Below are 21148 nucleotides of genomic sequence, written 5' to 3' on the forward strand. Positions count from 1 at the left end.
GCCATTGCAAAAATGCCTTGGTGGCCATTTTCCTTTGCGCCATAACCGTATAAAATGTATTTTGCATCATATCATTTGAATAAATGGTCAAGGATTACATTGATAGTTTTTCCAACATCAACTCCAGGTGAACAGTCAATGCTGAATCTAAGAACCTCTGGATTAAGTTAAGGAGTATGTTTTTAAAACCACACAACATGCATGCAACAGGCATAATAATATCAAGTCTAGCCTAGATTCCCAATACTTGTTTTCCATCTCAAGTCACGAGATTCACCATTCATCTGAACAGTTCATTATGTTGTACATGGTATCACTGTAATCTTTGACCATTAAACACGGGGGTAGACATTGCCTTTTCAGCGTTGTCATGTTTGGCTCAGGACATTACAAGGCATTTTGCCATGGCTCCATTTCTGCAAATGTTTAGGCTCCTGAACTGCAAAAGCATACCAAGTTTCATGCTTTAATGAAAAAGTGAGCTTCATTTTTAGATAATACCTGAACTATTTGTCTTTATTTGAAATTGACTGATTGACTTTGAAATATGCTTTGTCTTAGACTTGGTTGTCTTGACCACACTCCACTAAGGGGAGTTCAAAGGCATTATGTGATGATTATGTGCTTGTATTGGTTCTGAATTCCTCTGCCAGTAATGATGCAATAGGAGGGCCATACATTTACTGACAGGGTCAAAGAAAAATGGTAAAAATATGTTCAATCTCAATCTCTCATTTACAAAAAGTGCAATGATGCCAAGTATTGTAGCAAATTATAAATGTTACTTTCTCACTACTAGTTTATCTCATTAAATACTCTCTTTCTGCCCCGTTTCTCCACCTCCATAACTCCCTTCGCTCTTAATATCTTCCACTTCAGTGAAAATTTGGGAACAGGACAATGATCAAAGTGTGAGGGGCTGGGAAGCTGGGAGTAGTGGCTGTGGGTATTTAGGACGGGGAATGTGGACCGATCCCCCAAAGACCTCATGGCATTGGCTGTTGGGGAAAGACAGCGTATGTATTGTACTATTTCATATTTGTGTAGCAAACTTTACATATAAAAGATCCACTATAGACCTATAATTCAAGATCAACAACTTCTGGTTTTTAAAATCTGCTGTGCACTCTGGATCAATATCTACTTTATTATCTTGGTCCACTATGCTTTAACTGTATTTAATCAGTTTAACTGTCTAATTGGTAATGGAAATTTCTGCCCTATACTCATGCCTGCTTGCATGGAGGGGGCCGTGTTCTTGCCTGAAGTTCACGTCGGCTATCTGTGGCACAAAGGGATACAAACAGCATGCTTCAGAGGTGCAGTGTCAGTCATGTTATGTCTGATCTGCAGTGGTCATATAGACAGGGTTGATCTGTATAAACCATATCGGGTGCACACATATCCAGGGGGCAAAAAGCATTTTGGTTGCTGCTATGGTCAGCCATTGTAACCAAGTAGATTTTGCAATGTTTGTAAATCTTTGTTGACTCAATAATTACATGCTGTTTCAGAGTTGATCTCCTGTCTTTCATTTGCATATAAATACATTGTTATGGAAACTGTCACCTAACAATAGTTGATTATAAGTAGCCCATAGGTATCAGATCTCTGAATTAAATTTGGTAGGTTATTCACAGTAATGTCTGGCTAAAAGGAGCTTGGTGAATCACAAACACTTTTCTGGCTTGCTGATATGATATGAATTTTGCTCACCTTACCAGAAACCTGTTCCATGAAGCAGGATGTGGGGTTCGCGAGGTAACTTAACTCTGGGTTTTCAGTATTACGAAGCTGGTTCACTTTTTACTGGGATAAATCACAGCGGTAACTTGTGCTGAACAGCTCCATAGCAGGTTCACACTTCAGAGGACCACAACCTGTCAGTGCCCTAACACACGTCAGATCACTGGAAGAAAAAATATACCAACATGTACAAAAGTCTGGAGTGACAGGTTACAAAGAAGATCTTTTTGCCAGTAGAACAATATCATTGTTTCAGGTTTTCTATTCCCACTCTCTCTTTAAAACTGGGCTTCTAATTTTCAGAGAGAATGTTTACAACACTTAACACATGATGATAATTTTAGCTGCGTTTTGATTATTCAAAGTTTATTTTATTCCTACAGGGATATCTGACAGTGTGGCTGATTTTACAGTCTGATTCATCCCTGCAGCTCAGAATAGAAAAGTTAAGATAAGGGGGCAAGAAGATATTGGCCAGTGAAGATGCAAGGATTCATGGCCGAGTCAGAACTTTCCAGTTTTCACCCCTCTTTATCTTTTTTTTGAAAAGAATTTAAATCAAGATTACCTTTTAATACAACTTGGTATCACCCTGTTTATCTTAACAAAGAAGGTGCTTCATCAAAACTGTATGTTTCACCTAAGTCTGTAGTGGTCCACAAAGCTGAACTGCTGCCACCACAACATTACAATCTGACCACAGTGTCAAGCATTAAGGTGAAAAGAAAATGCTCTCCAACAAGAAAAAGAAGATGAAAGTTTCACCCAAAGGTACAAAGGGAACTGCCACACCTATTGTAGACAGAGCCCAGAGTTGTCACCTCTGCCAGTCTGATCCTTACACTCTAGCCAAAAAACATATAAAGAGACAGAAACGCTTACTGATTTGCAAGGCAACATTGCTGCCATATTCAACATGCATGTAGATAATCTAGAGCACATTCACCACAACACTGTCATCATCAGCACTTTGAAAAAAATCCATTGATTTGCATTTGCATTACTTTGCATTTTTGGAGATAGAACACTTAGAAACACACACAAAATTGGTTGCAGAATAATGTCCAAAGACGGTCAGCAGTTGAAATGAAAAACAGCATACAAGCATACAAATACAAGTGCAGATGGAACCTCAAGATCCACGGTATTCCCAAAGAAGAGACCCAAGCAAAAACTAGAGGAGATGTTGACATGGTTCAGAGCCAGGTTGCTAATAACGACAAGCAGAGAAGGCCAAGGCTACCATCATCTGCTTTTCAAACAAATCAAAGTCTTATCTGGTGTGGAGAAAGGCAAGGGCTCGAGTTTACTCACAAAAGAACAACCTGAGATTTATGTAGGGTCTTACCCCTGCTGACAAGGCACTTCAGGCGAAACTCTGGCCATTCGTAGATGCTGTCAAAAAAAGGAAAGAAAGCTCACTTTGCTGGGATTCGCATAATAATAAAGGGGAGATACATCCACCATTGTCTCCACTTAAAGGACAACTTACATCTGCTCTGATGGACACTTCAAGACCTCAGTGATGGACCAATATATCTTTCATCTTGTGCAAACACACCATTCGTAAGTATGGTCTCGTTTAAAGAACTAGTGCTAAGGGGAATAGCTTTGCTGTTCGTGGCTAGGTTCAACTTAGCTTTTGGTGGGGATGCAATTGTTGACTCTGATTACAACACTCATTTCACTGTCTCATCAGTTGTTACTCTTAATGCCAGGGGTCTGAGAGAGATTTACAGCCACATTAAGTAGCAATTGGGTTACATGTGCTTTGGCGCTCATGGAAGGTCTCTGACTGCAACACCACTGTTGCAAAACACACATAGCGCTGTTGCATGATCTAATATCCCCAAGGAAGTGTTGTCCCTGGATCAGTGAATAATAGATAATCCAGGATTCACATTGCAACCAACCAATCAGCAGCTATTCTTGAGTGCGCCATGGAGATACCCGCCTGTGAAGAAAAAAGAAACTGCCCATTTCAAAGCCATTCTAGCAGCAACCACATGCAGAGATTTGCTCAGATTTCCAGCACATTTTTATTACCAAATATATATACCTCTGTTGGATCTATTTAATGGTCAAGTAATATGTGTGGAAAAAAAGATGTTTCAGGACTGGTAACATTAGCTCTACCTGTTAAGCTAAGCGAAGTTACGCAGGCTAAAATGCAGCTTCATTTAGGCAACAAACTGTTTTGAGGTTGGGAAATTTTTATATGTGTATAAACTTTGTGGACTGTATTTAATGGGAAATAAATATGTGTGGAAAACCAGATGTTACAGGACTTGTAGTAACATTAGCTCTACCTGCTAAGCTAAACTTCACAAAGCTAAGCAGGCAAAAAGGCATCTTGCTGCTAGCTTTACCTGCTAAACTAAGCTACTCTAAGCTAAGCCAGCTAATAGGCAGCTTCCTCTACAAACTGTTTTGGGGCTGGGGAATTATTATATGTGTTTAACCTCTGTGAGTTGTATTTATTAGGAAATAAGTTAATATAATAATAGTAATAAAGTTGCTTATGCTATTGATTGTGATGATAAGAAGGGTGAAAATCCACATTGACGAGGTGCAAGTATAATCAGTAATGTAATGTTTTTTCAGAAAAATACCACAAGACACAGGCTTGGCTTATGCATGTAACCTGAAAAAAGACAGGATCCAGACACTGTTCATGTCATTATGTGTTGGTCCAGGACCACCACCACGTCACATTAATCATGGGCCATCGTAAGGTGTTAGTCCAGGACCACCACCAAGTCACATTAATCCTGGGCTGTTATTAGGTGTTAGTCCAGGGCCACCACCAAGTCACATTAATCCACTGTTGTGCCGACCAACTTGGCAGGTTACATTGAGGATGTAGAAAACAGCATAACTTCTTCTACAGCTCACCATCATTCCCAGTTAGAGAATGGGTGAAATCAAAGCAAGGCAGTGGGGCTGGGGCCACAGACCCCCAAGTCACTAAGTCTGCCCTTGTTAATAACAAAAGTAGCAGAGAGCAGTTGTTTGAGAGACAGAGGGATGTGTCATCATATTTTTAAAGAATTACATCTTATCTTATGACTGACTCAAACTGAGACTAAAACAAAGTCTTCTGCAGAAGTCTGAGGAAGTCACTTTCCACCGCCAAACATTTAACTGTTAAGACGCTGTGGCGGTGAAAGGAAAAACTGCTGGTTTTCTGCCTCTGCCTCTCCCCACTGACAGTCTGCTGTGATCTATCGCAATCAGCAAAATGTCTCATTTGTCAATAAAATAGTGAAATTAATCTCTAGGGCTCGGTTACTTTGGTTCGGACAGCAAAGTGCAGCCCGAGTTGCACTCTAGTATCTAAATGCGCACACACCTGGCACACAGTCTGTATAGACACACATTATGTAAAAACTATTTCTGTGCATTTTCAAACAACTGCTGCATGTTGGATGTTCAGTCCAAAACACAGGACACACAGTAACAATTTTTGGGGCATTCAAATTTCCCTTGTATATATTTTGGTGGACGTGACCCCCAAGGACGTAGCCTTGAGGACACTGGGAGAGGGCAATGAAAAACAGGAATCTCCCGGGAATTCGAGAGGGTTGCAATATGGCTGTGACATGCTTGTCATGCACACTCTCCAGCTCGCTCTTGCGTTGACGCATGACGTAACAGGTCCTGACTCCTGGCAGATTAAAAAAGGTCCTAGAAGGTAGCAATATGAGCCACAGCTTTGCAAATATATATAGCCTTTGCTTATCCCAATAAATTTTTGTCACCTCTATGAACCAATAAGGAGAACCAATATTTATTTATTTTTTTTTCATGGGTATCCGGTACTTGGCATAAGTACTCGGTTCTAATTTGGAGCCAAGTTTTGGTTCCTAACCCTATGAACATCAGTCATCATCACAGTGGATCCTTGTATGGTGGCTCGCCATCTTTGGACTGGATAGTTTCTTGAATCATAAATCAAAAACCCAACCTGTACAACACAGTCAGATTGACATTCAAAAATCTACATCCACCTTCTGTATCTTTCCTTGATACATCACACAAGTAGATTTCGATGATATTTTAACAGTGCACAATCATTAATCATTATAAGTGAACTCAAACATCTATTAAACAAAACACTACATTGATAAGGGTAGTCTCTTATCAAAGGGAACATGTAAGAGAGCTGAAGCCTCAAAACGGCAACTGCGTGACTCCACGGTCAACTACACACACACACACACACACACAAAAAAAAAAAAAACCCATCTTGAGTGCATTTCATGTCTCAATATATGCAGCTACACTCATAAACGCACACACGCTCTACAACCTTCATATTACCGGTATAGTGACACACAATATTACAATCTGCTAAATAAATATTAAAATTTAGCTTTACAATTTCATGGGCGGCACGGTGGCGTCATGGTTAGCACTGTTGCCTCACAGCAAGAGGGTCCCTGGTTCATCCCTGGCGAGGCCCTTCTGTACGGAGTTTGCATGCACTCCCTGTGTCTTCCTCCCACAGTCCAAAGACATGCAGGTCAGGTTGATTGGTGACTCTAAATTGCCCTTAGGTGTGACTGTGAGTGTGTATGGTTGTCTGTCTGTATGTGTCGGCCCTGCGATGGTCTGGCGACCTGTCCAGGGTGTACCCCGCCTTCTGCCGGATGACAGCTGGGAAAGGCTCCAGCAAATAGTCTAGCAAATTAATGGTCTTAAATATTGTTATATTATCTATTAGAGCCTTTTTTTTTTTAAATAATTGTGGTTTTAATACGCTCTGCATTTAATTAGGCTTACATTTTACACAAGACAGCTGGACTGGACATATCATTTGTGCGTTCACATGGTCTGAGACAGTTATATATTTATTTGCAGAGCGGGAAAATATTCAGGGCAGAAAATATTAATGAGTCTCAAATTCTACTAAAAACAATCATACGCACGGTTTAAGCACAGATTTGTGTGTATGCATTGTTTCTGAATGAGGCCCATTGTTCGTTATGTGAGTTACCCGACATGAGCCAAAGCCCCATGATGCAATCTGTTTTTAAAATACATTTTGGTGTAGCAAAAAGACATCACTACATGAAATGAGATGAGATGAGATTCCCCAAACTTGCATATCAAGTGATTTCACAAGAGATCTTTTAAGCTAAAAGCTAAATTATTTTTGAGGTGTAACCTTTGGTACAACTTTGTTGCATTTCCCATGGCTGCTTTACAACATAAAACCACTTTGTGGTTCATTGGGGGTAAACATTTCAATGTGAAGCAGCTGTAGGAAGTGTTAAGATTGCTTTAGTGAAACGGGGTGTGTATGAACCCAGATGCAGTACGCCAACACTTAAAGTCAGTTCGTAATATCCTTTATTAGAACCAACACAATCAAAGACCAGCTCACAGATAGTCAGTTCGGTCTTCGGGTGGTTTACCCAAACAATGTCTCTGGGAATCCAACGAAGTGTAGACACGACACTGGAACCAACTGTGGCTGGGGAGCAGGAAACCCCGTAGCTCGAAGGGCCGACAACACGTGTGGGAACGTTGTCGGGGATAGCGCTGAGTCGTGGTCGGGGACAGGCAGAGGATCCGTAGCCGGGAAAACAGTCCGAGAAATCAACGGTACCGTCGAGGAGCAGGCTGGAGGATCGTCGTGGTCGAGCGGGGAGGTCTTTGCCAGTGGAGCCGTCAGGTTTCCTGAACGCCGAAGCGAAGCACGTGGTCGGGGACAGAAGGCAGGTAGGTACACGGGATGGCAGGCACAGAGAGCTGGTCAGGAACGGGCTGGGTCGGCAACAGGAGGTCTGGCAATAGAACGCTGGAGAGTCGTGCATAGCAGAGGAACAATCTGGCAGTGAGTGAACGTTTTGGAGTGTCTTAAATACTGGGCTGATTGATGATGAGCTGCAGCTGTGGGAGAGCAGGCTGCAGCAGTGGGCGTGGCTGGCAGGTAGAGCAGGTCAGAGTGAGGTGAGTGGAAAAATACTGGCAGAGAAGGGGAGGAGGAGAATGCAGGAACCATGACATTTAGCAGTGGCTTGATACAGGAGATTCAGCACCATACAGAAATAGAAGGGTGATCTGTAGATAAAATGGAATTATGACCAGTTATGACGGAGTATGTGCATGCATCCTTATTACTATTTATTACAATACAACAACAGTGCTCCCTCATTCTCCCACATTCTTACCTGCATCTTGTTTTAATCTGTATATCTTTGATTTTTTTTCTGGTATATCTTTGATTTTTGTATTTTCAAACCTGTACAATTTTTCTTCTTCTTTGATACATGCCTATTTGTGCACTTTTGTATATTTTATATTTTGTATATATTGATATTTTTATTTATTTCTTATGTACACATGGCTGCTGTGACAAGCTAATTTCCCACAAGTGGGATAAATAAACGTGTCTAAGTCTAAGTCTAAGTATTGTTGCTTGTGAAACTCATCTTCGACTCGTGCAGGAATGATGCACCTCACTAACAATGAAAACTTCACATATTTTTTTTTGGGACACCTCAAGGAGACCTGGCCCTTTGACTGAGAAACACTTTTCTGCGGTAGATATGATCTTCATATGCATTTAATAATCCTTAGCATAACATTTCCTTTGTTTTTCAGGAATACTCTGCACAGCCACTTCAGACAAATGTTTGTCTGCACCATGCCAGAATGGAGCTACCTGTGTGGACACCATGGACGATTATGCCTGTATCTGTGCCAGAGAGCAAGTTCGATACATGGGCAAAAACTGTGACGAACTCTATGACGCCTGCTCCTTTGCTCCATGTGAAGACTGCACCACCACCCCTGGTACCACAGAATACTACTGCATCTGCCCAGATGGACTAACAGGTGATAACTGCACAGAGGAGGTGGATGAGTGTCAAAGCAACCCATGTTCCGAACCTCGCTCTCTGTGTGTAGACCAGCTAAACGGATACTTCTGCAGATGTGCTGCTGGGTACGGAGGATGGGACTGCAGGACACATGTGACTGACTGTATTGATGAACCCTGCAGGAACAATGGGACTTGTGTTTTAAGACCAGAGGGCTTTGAATGCCGGTGTGCACCAGGGTTTGAGGGAAAGACCTGTGAAGAAGATGTGAATGAGTGTTCATCAGAGCCCTGTCAGAATGGAGCTATCTGCATAGACGGAATGGCAGAGTTCCACTGCTTCTGTGTGCCTGGTTTTCAAGGATATAACTGTGAGATTGACATTAACGAGTGTGCTTCACGACCCTGTGAGAACAACGCCACCTGCATCAATGAGAAGGACCACTATGAGTGTGAGTGTTTGGTGGGCTTTGCAGGTACGTCAAAAAGACAGACACACACACACACACACACACACACACCTACACACACCTACACACACATACACATTTGTAAAGTACAATACTTGCTTATCAGCATTGAAATTACAAATATACAGTGTTATTGGTCAAGTGTTACTGTCTTAAATCAGTGCACAACATACTCACCCTTGATTCCACCGAACGTGTGTCGATGATGTAACATCTACAGCGCTCCACGCAGCTTTCTATTCCATTGGGAGCGTCTATGAGTGTTCCAAAAGCGGAGCGTCCTGCCAGCTGCATACTTGCTGACATTGTTCTTATTTCATCACTTTTCCTTGATTTTTTGTGATTCTTCCGTGGGTGAATAGGCTACATATATAAATGCTTTATCTTTTCTGCCTGTTTAAATTCTTTCATTGATATTCTTATCCACTTTGTGCTGCAGCTGTTCAGTCCTAGCAAGAATAAAGTAGATCAAAGAATTTTGGCCGTGTTTCAGTCAACAAACATACTCATCTTGATAACTATACGGATCAGTATAAGAACATCCAGTTATACCTGGAAGAGATTGAAGATTTGTGGCTGTGCATTAGTTGAAAACATATCCATCCTAATAAGTACATAGATGAATAATTAATTATGAATGAAATAGATATGTAGGAGATTTTAACTATGTCTGTTAAAAACACAGTACTGTAAAATTTTCTCTTACCTAGAAAACATCAGAAAATCCCATTAATCACTGGGTACTGACAATATATGAACAAACTGTGGACATGAACAAATACAGGAGAAAATTTGTTCATGCAAAGAGTCCCAGTGTGTTGTATGCTATACAGATATGCAAATTTGTAGTTGAGCTATGTAAATCCAATTGACTTGACAGCCATATGAACTGTACCTTTTAAGTATCTAAACGAGATACTTGCACAATGCACAAATAGTAATAGAACGAAGCAAACCTGGCCCACAACTCATTTTTGTCCTTGGGCCCCATAGAAAATTACTGCATCCCCAACTTACTGCCCATGTGCTCACATGGTTATTATGCCATATTTAATCATCTCCGGAAAGAATACAGTGCACACAGTGAGATAAGGACTTTCTGCTGGCTGACAGCATTTACTTGTTCATGTAGAGGTTTTTCTGCCTCTTGTTCGTCACCATAATTTGTTAATTCCAAAGTGTTTTGTTTGTTCCTGGGCACAAGGAGTATTTTAAGTGCACAGAAAGCATTTGTGTGGGCATCTTATCTCTAGTGATGGATTAAGTACGTGAAAGCTATGCCTGAGTAAAACTACAGTAAATGACTTCGGTAGAAGTTAAAGTCACCTGTTAGAATATTACTTGAGTAAAAGTTTTAAAGTCTCTGATATTTACTGTACTTAAGTATTAAAAGGAATTTCATTATATTATAACTTTATTTCTTCGTAACATAAACCACCTGCAAAATGGAGCGTATATCACACAAAAAACAAGGTCTTTTTTTTTTTTAAACTGAAAGGATTTAAAGAACAAAATTCAGTTTTTACCTTTCCTCCCATTGCTTTAATCATTGTCTGTCCCCTCCTCCCTTCCTTCCCTAATTAGTAGTAAGAAACTACAATACTTAGGGAAAATGTAGTTTCGTAAAAGTACACATTTTATTTAGGAAACACGGAGGAATAAAATTGAAAGTTGACAGAAATACAAAAACTCAAGTGACATACAGACACTCCCAAACAGTACTTACTTACTGTAATGAAGTATTAATGCTTTGTTACATTACATCACTGCATTTGACTATAAACAATAGCTACATTTACCAGATATTCCAACTTAATTTCATCATTACTAACATCATCATAATTATTTTTTTCATGTTCCCTCTCCACCAGGAGTAAACTGTGAGACTGAAATAGATGAGTGCGAGTCCAGCCCTTGCCTCAATGGAGCCACCTGCCATGACCTGATCGGCATGTACTCCTGTGTGTGCCTGCCCGGTTTCAATGGCATTGACTGTGAGGTTGATGTTGATGAGTGTGCCAGTAAGCCCTGTCAGAATGGAGCTTTCTGTCATGACATGGTGAACAGGTAGGCCAATCAACATGCTGAATTTACTTTCTGTAGGGGCTATTACAGTGAAGATTGTTACTATGAAATATAGGAATTACTGTGAAGCTTGTGTATGGTGGGGTTAGGGTGGCCTTGTGCTGCTCCATTAGATGTTTCTCTTATGATGATGTGCCTAGCCCTTGTTTGTGCCTCGCTATATGTATTTTTTTCTGAAAAATATAGAAGAATAGAAGTTACATTAATGTCAATGAATTTTACCAGTATTGAGCTTTGGATGGAGACAAATACCATTTGTAGCTGGCATCTTTGTTTGGATAAGGAAATAGATATTCTATCATCAGGATATTTCTTCATCCAGAGTTTTTCTGAAAACACCATCATTGCTGTTAAACTACCCTCTGAGCTTTCCAAAAATCATTTCTCATTTTTTCAGTAAAATGTATGCTGAGTTGTGACTCGAATGTTGCTAATACATGAGACATTAATATAGGGCTATATTAATGTTATTTAGTGCTTCCCTCTATGGTTTCGGCTTAAAGCATGTCCTGTTGTAGCTGTATGAATGAATATTGAATGAATGAGTAAATATTTTATTTACGTGTCTGGTCATTTGTATGACCCATCCCGCATGGGATTATTCAGACACATTAACTGAAATACAGTAAATATTCCTGCATCAGACATCACAGTACCATAACATGATCACGTAAACATAAACCACCTCCAGATAAAATACTCCGGGAGGTAAGACACAACAAAATATATGTTGACCAAATATATATACATACATGCATACATGCATACACACATGCACGCACACACACATACGCATACTTGCATGCATGCATGCACCCATGCACACATGCATACATACCAACACAGCCTATTAAACTCAAAACTCAGATTCAGACAAAACAAAATAGATAAACTAATCTTAATACATCTCTTCCAAAGAGTGTATGTAAATCCAGATCATAACCCAATAACTTTTCTGATGAACAGAGTGATAAATTCAGTTATAAGTTACCATTCTCCTACTTTCTTATGCTTTCAAAAGATTTAAAAAGAGTCAGACAAGGCAAAAACATTATCACTGAGACACTTCCTTCCTGTAAATCATAATATATAGGACAGTTTAAAATAAAATGAATTTCATTTTCCACTTCGTTTAACTAGTGGTAGTATTCCGCATCTTAGCTGTGCAAACAATGATCTGCGGCTTTTGGGCAAATTATACTTAACATATTTTTCCCCTCCCTGAGCTACCACCTTATCGTGGTGGAGGGGTTTGCGTGTCCCAGTGATCCTAGGAGCTCAGTTGTCGGGGGCTTCATGCCCCTGGTAGGGTCACCCATGGCAAACAGGTCCTAGGGGAGGGACCAGACAAAGCGTAGCTCACAAGACCCCTATGATGACATCAACCGATGGTCCAGAGTTCCCCTCGCCCGGACGCGGGTCACCGGGGCCCCCCCCTGGAGCCAGGCCTGGGGGTGGGGCTCGATGGCGAGCGCCTGGTGGCCGGGCCTTTACCCATGGGGCCCGGCCGGGCACAGCCCGAAGAGGTGACATGGGACCTCCTTCCGTGGGCTCACCACCCATAGGAGGGGCCGTAGGGGTCGGGTGCAATGTGAGCTGGGCGGCAGCCGAAGGCGGGGACCTTGGCGGTCCGATCCTCGGCTGCAGAAGCTAGCTCTGGGGACGTGGAATGTCACCTCTCTGGTGGGGAAGGAGCCTGAGCTGGTGCGCGAGGTTGAGAAGTTCCGACTAGATATAGTCGGCCTCACCTCGACGCATGGCCTGGGCTCCGGAACCAGTCTTCTTGAGAGGGGATGGACTCTCTTCCACTCTGGAGTTGCCACTGGTGAGAGGCGCCGGGCAGGGGTGGCAATACTTATTGCCCCCCGGCTCGGTGCCTGCACATTGGAGTTTACGCCGGTGAATGACAGGGTAGCCTCCCTCCGCCTTCGGGTTGGGGGACGGATCCTGACTGTTGTTTGTGCCTATGGTCCAAACAGCAGTTCAGAGTATCCACCCTTTTTGGAGTCCTTAGAGGGGGTGCTGGAGAGTGTGCTCCTTCTGGGGACTCCCTCGTTCTGCTGGGGGACTTCAACGCTCACGTTGGCAACGACAGTGAGACCTGGAGGGGCGTGATCGGGAGGAATGGCCCCCCCGATCTGAACCTGAGTGGTGTTTTCGTTATTGGACTTCTGTGCTCGCCACGGATTGTCCATAACGAACACCATGTTCAAGCATAAGGGTGTCCATATGCGCACTTGGCATCAGGACACCCTAGGCCGCAGTTCAATGATCGACTTTGTAGTCGTATCGTTGGACTTGCGGCCGTATGTCTTGGACACTCGGGTGAAGAGAGGGGCGGAGCTGTCAACCGATCACCATCTGGTGGTGAGTTGGCTCCGATGGTGGGGGAGGACGCCGGTCAGACCTGGCAGACCCAAACGCATAGTGAGGGTCTGCTGGGAACGTCTGGCAGAGTCTCCCGTCAGAAGGAGCTTCAACTCCCACCTCCGGAAGAGCTTCGACCATGTCCCGGGGGAGGCTGGGGACATTGAGTCCGAGTGGGCCGTGTTCCGTGCCTCCATTGCTGAGGCGGCCGACCGGTGCTGTGGCCGTAAGGTGGTTGGTGCCTGTCGGGGCGGCAACACCCGAACCCGCTGGTGGACACCGGCGGTAAGGGGTGCCGTCAAGCTGAAGAAGGAGTCCTATCGGGCCTTCTTGGCCTGTGGGACTCCGGAGGCAGCAGACAGGTACCGACAGGCCAAGCGGAGTTCGGCGGCGGCGGTCGCCGAGGCGAAAACCCGGGCATGGGAGGAGTTCGGCGAGGCCATGGAAAACGACTTCCGGACGGCTTCGAAGAGGTTCTGGACCACCATCCGGCGTCTCAGGAGGGGGAAGCAGTGCTCCGTCAACACTGTGTATGGTGGCGACGGGGCACTGCTGACCTCGACTCGGGACGTTGTGGATCGGTGGAAGGAATACTTCGAAGACCTCCTCAATCCCACCGACACGCCTTCCGTTGGGGAAGCAGGGCCTGGGGACCCGGGGGTGGGCTCCTCTATCTCTGGGGCTGAGGTTACCGAGGTGGTCAAAAAGCTCCTCGGTGGCAGGGCCCCGGGGGTGGACGAGGTCCGCCCAGAGTTCCTCAAGGCCCTGGATGTTGTGGGGCTGTCGTGGCTGACACGACTCTGCAACATTGCGTGGACATCGGGGGCAGTGCCCTTGGACTGGCAGACTGGGGTGGTGGTCCCTCTTTTCAAGAAGGGGGACCGGAGGGTGTGTTCCAACTACAGGGGGATCACACTCCTCAGCCTCCCTGGTAAGGTCTATTCGGGGGTACTAGAGAGGAGGGTCCGCCGGATAGTCGAACCCCGGATTCAGGAGGAGCAATGCGGTTTTCGCCCCGGTCGTGGAACTGTGGACCAGCTCTGGACCCTTGGCAGGATCCTTGAGGGTGCTTGGGAGTTTGCCCAACCAGTCCACATGTGCTTTGTGGACTTGGAGAAGGCATTCGACCGTGTCCTTCGGGGAGTCCTCTGGGGGGTTCTCCGGGAATATGGGGTTTCGGACTCCCTGATACGGGCTTTCCGTTCCCTGTATGACCGGTGCCGGAGCTTGGTCCGCATTGCCGGCGGTAAGTCGAACTCGTTTCCGGTGAGGGTTGGACTCCGCCAGGGCTGCCCTTTGTCACCGATTCTGTTCATAACTTTTATGGACAGAATTTCTAGGCGCAGCCAGGGTGTTGAGGGGGTCCGGTTTGGTGACCTCAGGATTAGGTCTCTGCTCTTTGCAGATGATGTGGTCCTGTTGGCTTCATCGGGCCGCGACCTTCAGCTCTCACTGGATCGGTTCGCAGCCGAGTGTGAAGCGGCTGGAATGAAAATCAGCACCTCCAAATCCGAGACCATGGTTCTCAGCCGGAAAAGGGTGGCGTGCCCCCTCCGGATCGGGGATGAAGTCCTGCCCCAAGTGGAGGAGTTTAAGTACCTCGGAGTCTTGTTCACGAGTGAGGGAAGGATGGAACGGGAGATCGACAGGCGGATCGGTGCGGCGTCTGCAGTAATGCGGACTCTGCACCGGTCTGTCTTGGTGAAGAGGGAGCTGAGCCGAAAGGCAAAGCTCTCGATTTACCAGTCGATCTTCGTTCCTACCCTCACCTATGGTCACGAGCTTTGGGTAGTGACCGAAAGAACTAGATCGCGGGTACAAGCGGCCGAAATGAGTTTCCTCCGTAGGGTGGCTGGGCTCTCCCTTAGAGATAGGGTGAGAAGCTCGGTCATCCGGGAGGAGCTCGGAGTAGAGCCGCTGCTCCTCCGCATTGAGAAGAGCCAGATGAGGTGGCTCGGGCATCTAATTAGGATGCCTCCAGGACGCCTCCCTGGTGAGGTGTTCAGGGCACGTCCCACCGGTAGGAGGCCCCGGGGAAGACCCAGGACACGCTGGAGAGACTACGTCTCTCAGCTGGCCTGGGAACGCCTCGGGGTCCCCCGGGAAGAGCTGGATGAAGTGGCCGGGGAGAGGGAAGTCTGGGTTTCCCTGCTTAGGCTGCTGCCTCCGCGACCCGACCCCGGATAAGCGGAAGAAAATGGATGGATGGATATTTTTCACATTCATAATCATTTTTAAATAAACAGTAAGTTTTCAGTTTTGTAATTGTAGTGTAATGTCAGATGCTATGTGATGACCAGGACCAACAACACAGGCGACGCTTCAGACAGGACCACAGCAATGGCAAAACCAAGACCACGATCAGGGCAAGCCGGGGTTACGGTATCAGTGCAGCCACAGCACGGGCACGACCAAAGGCAGGGTCACAGCACATCACAGCTATCACCATGATCAGACGCAGCCAAGATTGCAGCCAGGATCCAGGAAAACTAGGAAACAAGGGAGCAGGAATGCTCCGGAGAGGCAACGGAGTTGGCATAATGTCAATAAACAGACATGAGCATTTTCAAAGTCCTCAATCTCTAACCATTCTTAGGAGGAAATGTCTTCATCAAAGCTACCTTTACTTAATCTATGCACAAAAAAGAGCACTCTTATGCACATTTTGTGCTGTTATTGCAGAAAAAATGGATATTGTGTCTTTTGACTGTTCATTGTTTTATATACACAACATTTGCACTTCAGTTTTCTTAATGGGAACCATGCCATCCAATAGGCCTAATTAGTGATTGATCAGGCTAGAAAATATCATGGGCCATTCACCTTCTCTCCCCCACTCTCTACTTTGAACCTTTGCATGCAAAGATTGGACAGAGCCACAGTGCTCGTCTTTGTCCTCAGTCCTGATAACTGCGCTACTATGATGCATAGTTTGCTTGTAAGAAGTATTTTTCATCTCATGTATCTCCTGATGCTACTAAATATGACAACTCAATTGACATTCACTTTTTTAAGGCGAACCTCCAGTCCAGAACAGAAGTTGTCCGGTGCTCCACCCTCTGTAGACTTTTGTTTCTCTCATCTTGAGGGACATCTTAAATGCTCTTATTTGAGTTCTGAGAAGCGATAAGCAAATATTGGGCACAGAGAATTGAGGATGGAGGACTGAGTATCGGGGAGGGATCTCTGAGGAGTGATGTGCGAGGGCACACGAGAGCAGCCTTCAGGAAAGTCTTTTGTCGGCCGACATGCCCCCCTCAGTGGCACGCTGCACTTTCATACCTGAGTGAAGACAGATCAATAACTGGTCTGCTATGAGTGTCAGAGTGGTGGTGTGTACTCCAACACTTCAGGCCCCTGACACAGGGGTAAAACAGCATGTTTTGGTAAAGACCAACAGCTGGCCCACACCAACAGGCAGGGCTGAGTCTGGTCCGCTGTCCTGTTGAGCCTGGTGCAAAGCCTGTGCTTGTTGGCCTGAGAACACTTGCTGTCTCTGAGGGCTCTTCAAATTCAGAGACTGGAAAATGGGGTGCACATCTCATGTCTCTGTCTCATCCATACTTTGTTGGAGAGAGTCAGGAGCCATTGTCAGTCAAAAGGGTAGCCACTTGAGTTGCCACTTGAAGGTTCAGTAGGTGTGTTGCTCTGGGTCAACCGCTTCAGGCTTGGCTCCTGAGAAGGACAGGCTAAGGGTGGCTGGCTTTTCTACAGAGTTGTGCAGACCATCTAGTCCATGAGCCAGACCATCAATCGCAAGCGACAGGGTGGGCAAATTCTTTTTGGTATTTTCTTCTTTCTATATATGTCCACATTATTTATTGGTAGACACTCCTGTATTTCCTGTGGTATCAAACCTGAGGCCACTCCTCCTCAGGAGGTTTGATTTTTTACCAGCAATTTTTTCTGAAGTGATTTCAGGTCCTCAGGTTTCTGTAATGTCTATAAAAAGTCTGGGCTTGTATTTTAATTATCTAGCTACAGTAGCTAGTTAGCTAAAACAGGACCGGCACCGGTAGCTATGAGCATAAGTAGCTAATTTAAAGCAGTTCATTTTCACCATCGTCAGGCAGTCAATCAAATTTTATTTATAGAGCACTTTTCATACAAAGAATGTAGCACAAAGTGCTTCACACATTAAAAATGTAAAACAACATGAACAACAACCCTTCCAACCCTACCCACCCTTCTTCTCCCAGCCCCACCACAACCCTCTGCCCAAACACCATGAAACACAATGGGCAAGGGCCATGGAGGGCCAAAAAAACACATGGCTGAGCACGGAGGACTAAAATGAGGAAATGCCATCATGGAGGGCTGTTCGGACCAGGAGCTGATCATAGTTCACCGAGACACCACCAGAGAAATCACCACCCCCAGTCCAACTGCGACAGGACAACCCCCATGACAGCATCCCCACAGCCAGAGCCAAGGAAACACCAGAGGTTGAACAAATAACTAAAAACAAAATAAACAATAAATTATCTATTTAAGACTAAAAGGTCAATATTTAGAGAGTAAAATTAAATATGAAATAACAGCAACAGTATAATAACCAAAGAATCTAAATAACAGTAAATAAATAGGTAGATAAACAAGTAAATAAATAAATAATAAAGATTAGTTAAAAGCTAGATTAAAAGAGTGGGTCTTGAGCCTGCGTTTAAAAATATCAATGCTCTCAGCAGCCCTCAGGTCCTCCAGCAGGCTGTTCCATAGACAAGGGCCGTAATATTGGAATAATACCTCATGCGGGTCTTTGTTCTTACCATGCCATGATTAAACTAGCTAGCTAGCTAGATATGACAGGACCGACAGCAGTAATCTGTTACTAGCTAGCTACAAGCATAACTAGGCAATTCAAAGAAGTACATTTTCAATTGCATGCCATAATTAAATTATGAGGAGGTAAAGTTCTTTAGAGCATATGCAATCACTAATCAGCAATTTATTGAAAACATTTTTTCATGGTTTCAAGAAAAGGAATGGAATGTCCAAAGCAGATTTCCTCCCTTACTTCTCCGTATGCATAACTCACATAACCAGAAGGATTTGCTCCATCCAGTGTCACAAACAAATACTATTTGCAGGGCCTTTCTGCAACTGCAAAGGTTATCTAAATCATTTGTACTGGCACACAAACTATGAAAAGTTGTAACATCGGAGAATGCCCAACATCATAGAATGCGTATGGCATTTTTATAGTCAAAATAGTGAATGCATGAGAAATATTTTTATATTCCGCCGCTGCAAAGGTTATGATACCAACAAATTATGTGAACATATGTAAGGAAAAAAAAATTGCAACAATAATTTGCCCACCCTTTCGATAGCGATGAGGGGTCTGGCTCATGGACCAAGTATGTTGTGATTTTCATCAAATTCAGAAAAACACATATCATATTTCTGAGTTGAATCAATTATTAATATCACAGTAGGGATCTTGATACAAGAAAAACATTACATTGGATTGATGTAGGCACCCAGAGTGGTCAACAAGCCCCATAATACCCAACAGGCATTATGCAGGTTTCCATGCTTGGGTTAAAATGCATGATAACTACCACTAAGCTACCAATCTGCAATGGTTATCATGCCAAACTGTGAACTAGAGATGTCTAGCAAGTCAAAAAAACATACTGAATACTGAATGAAATAACGCACAACTGACAAAAAGATCAAAAAAACTCAGCTGCTAGACATCAACACCATGACTTAAAAATCAACAGCGGGCTAATACCAAATCATATTCACAACTTAAATGACTAAAAAATAGAAATAAGAGCAAGAATTCATCCTGTGTGCCTCAATCACCTGTATCACATTAAAACACAGCAGTAGGGGAAAAAACATGCACTTACCCTTTGATGTCTTCATAACAGAGCAATTTGTCTGTTTTTATGGTTGAGGGCGAAGGCATCAATGATTTTTTTGTGGTCCAGGGCCCTTGTTCTATCTGTGTTGATTGCTAACAGTGCCAGGTTGCTGGTTCGAGAGTCCCCACTGCTGTTCCTCAAGTAGGTCTTTAAACGGCATGAGAAGCTGCGCTCACAGCTCAAGGACATGATGGGCAGTGTCAAAGATATGGATAGGAGTTTGTACAAGTCTGTGAAGGCATCTCTGTATGGTCTCATAAGGCATAAAAACTCCTATGTGGTGCTGATCTTATGTCTCTGTTCTTCTTTGCTCTTAAGAAGCTGGTGGACTTGATATAGCTCTGCACATAGATTTCCCTCTCCGACTCCATAATGTCCAGCCATCGGCAGGATGCGATCCTTGTCATGAATGAGGAATACTTGGGGCTCAAGGCTGGCACCCTGCTCAAAACATCATTTGACTCTGAAGAAAAGCGCTGCTTCATCTCTATCATTAACCTGTCTATAACAGGGTAGAAAGAGCGTGTTTTCAGGTCCTCCAAACTTTCGTAGCATGCTGTTTCTAAAGGGGCCTCCACAACAAACTCCTCCAGGAAACCATGTGCCTATTGTCAGAGGAAAGCATGGGTGGCTGCCCTTCTTCATCCCACGCTCTCTGGTTTTGCGTGGTCCTGGTCTGTTTCTTGTGTCTCCAAATTTTCCTCAGCAATAAAAACAACACAACTCTGACTAGCTTCGCCACTTTCAACAGTCGTATCCAGCAGGGACGTTTGTGTATGACAAAATGATGCACTCTCCTCACTGATGCTAAACTAGCTAAATTTTGCACTGTGGCAGTAAGGAATTGTACATAGGGTCAAAATTTCAATGCGTGTTGCACTATTAGCTGTAATTTATCACAGGCATATTTTAGCTATTTATGTATTTTTTTTATTTTAAAAATATTTGTTACTTTATTGTTTTAATCATTTAAATTGTAATTCATCCATCCATCCATTTTCTTCCACTTATCCAGGGTCGGGTCGCGGGGGCAGCAGTCTAAGCAGGGAAGCCCAGACTTCCCTCTCCCTGACCAATTCGTCCAGGTCTTCCCGGGATCCCGAGGTGTTTCCAGGTCAGCTGAGAGACATAGTCTCTCCAGTGTGTCCTGGGTCTACCCCGGGGCCTCCTACCGGTGGGACGTGCCCTGAACACCTCACCAGGGAGGCGTCCAAGGGGCATCCTAATTAGATGCCCAAGCCACCTCTTCTGGCTCTTCTCAATGCGTGGGAGCAGCGGCTCTACTCCGAGCTCCTTCCGGATGACCGAGCTTCTCACCCTATCTCTAAGGGAGGACCCAGCCACCCTACGGAGAAGGCTCATTTCGGCCACTTGTACACGCGATCTTGTTCTTCCGGTCACTACCCAAAGCTCATGACCATAGATGAGGGTAGGAACAAAGATCGACCGGTAAATTGAGAGCTTTGCCTTTCAGCTCAGCTCCTCTTCACCACAACAGATTGGTGCAGAGTCCGCATTACTGCAGATGCTACAGCAATCCGCCTGTCAATTTCTTGCTCCATCCTTCCCACACTCGTGAACAAGACCCCGAGGTACTTAAACTCCTCCACTTGGGGCAGGATCTCATCCCCGATCTGGAGGGGGCACTCCACCCTTTTCCAGCTGAGAACCATGGCCTCTGATTTGGAGGTGCTGATTCTTATCCCAGCCGCTTCACACTCGGCTGCGAACCACCCCATATTCCCGGAGTATCCCCCACAGGACTACCCGAGGGA

General features: G+C 44.4%; 1 protein-coding gene across 1 annotated transcript in view; it reads left to right on the forward strand.

The window, feature by feature from the left end:
- Window positions 1–21148, forward strand: part of crb2a (crumbs cell polarity complex component 2a) — an 86061-nt gene that overhangs the window by 15897 nt on the left and 49016 nt on the right. The window contains exons 2-3 of the mRNA XM_042509794.1: window positions 8359–9051; window positions 10917–11112. Coding sequence (XP_042365728.1) covers window positions 8359–9051; window positions 10917–11112 — 889 coding nt within the window. The remainder of the gene's footprint in view (window positions 1–8358; window positions 9052–10916; window positions 11113–21148) is intronic.

This window comes from Plectropomus leopardus, chromosome 20 (assembly GCF_008729295.1).
Source record: "Plectropomus leopardus isolate mb chromosome 20, YSFRI_Pleo_2.0, whole genome shotgun sequence".
In the NCBI taxonomy this organism is placed as follows: domain Eukaryota; kingdom Metazoa; phylum Chordata; class Actinopteri; order Perciformes; family Serranidae; genus Plectropomus; species Plectropomus leopardus.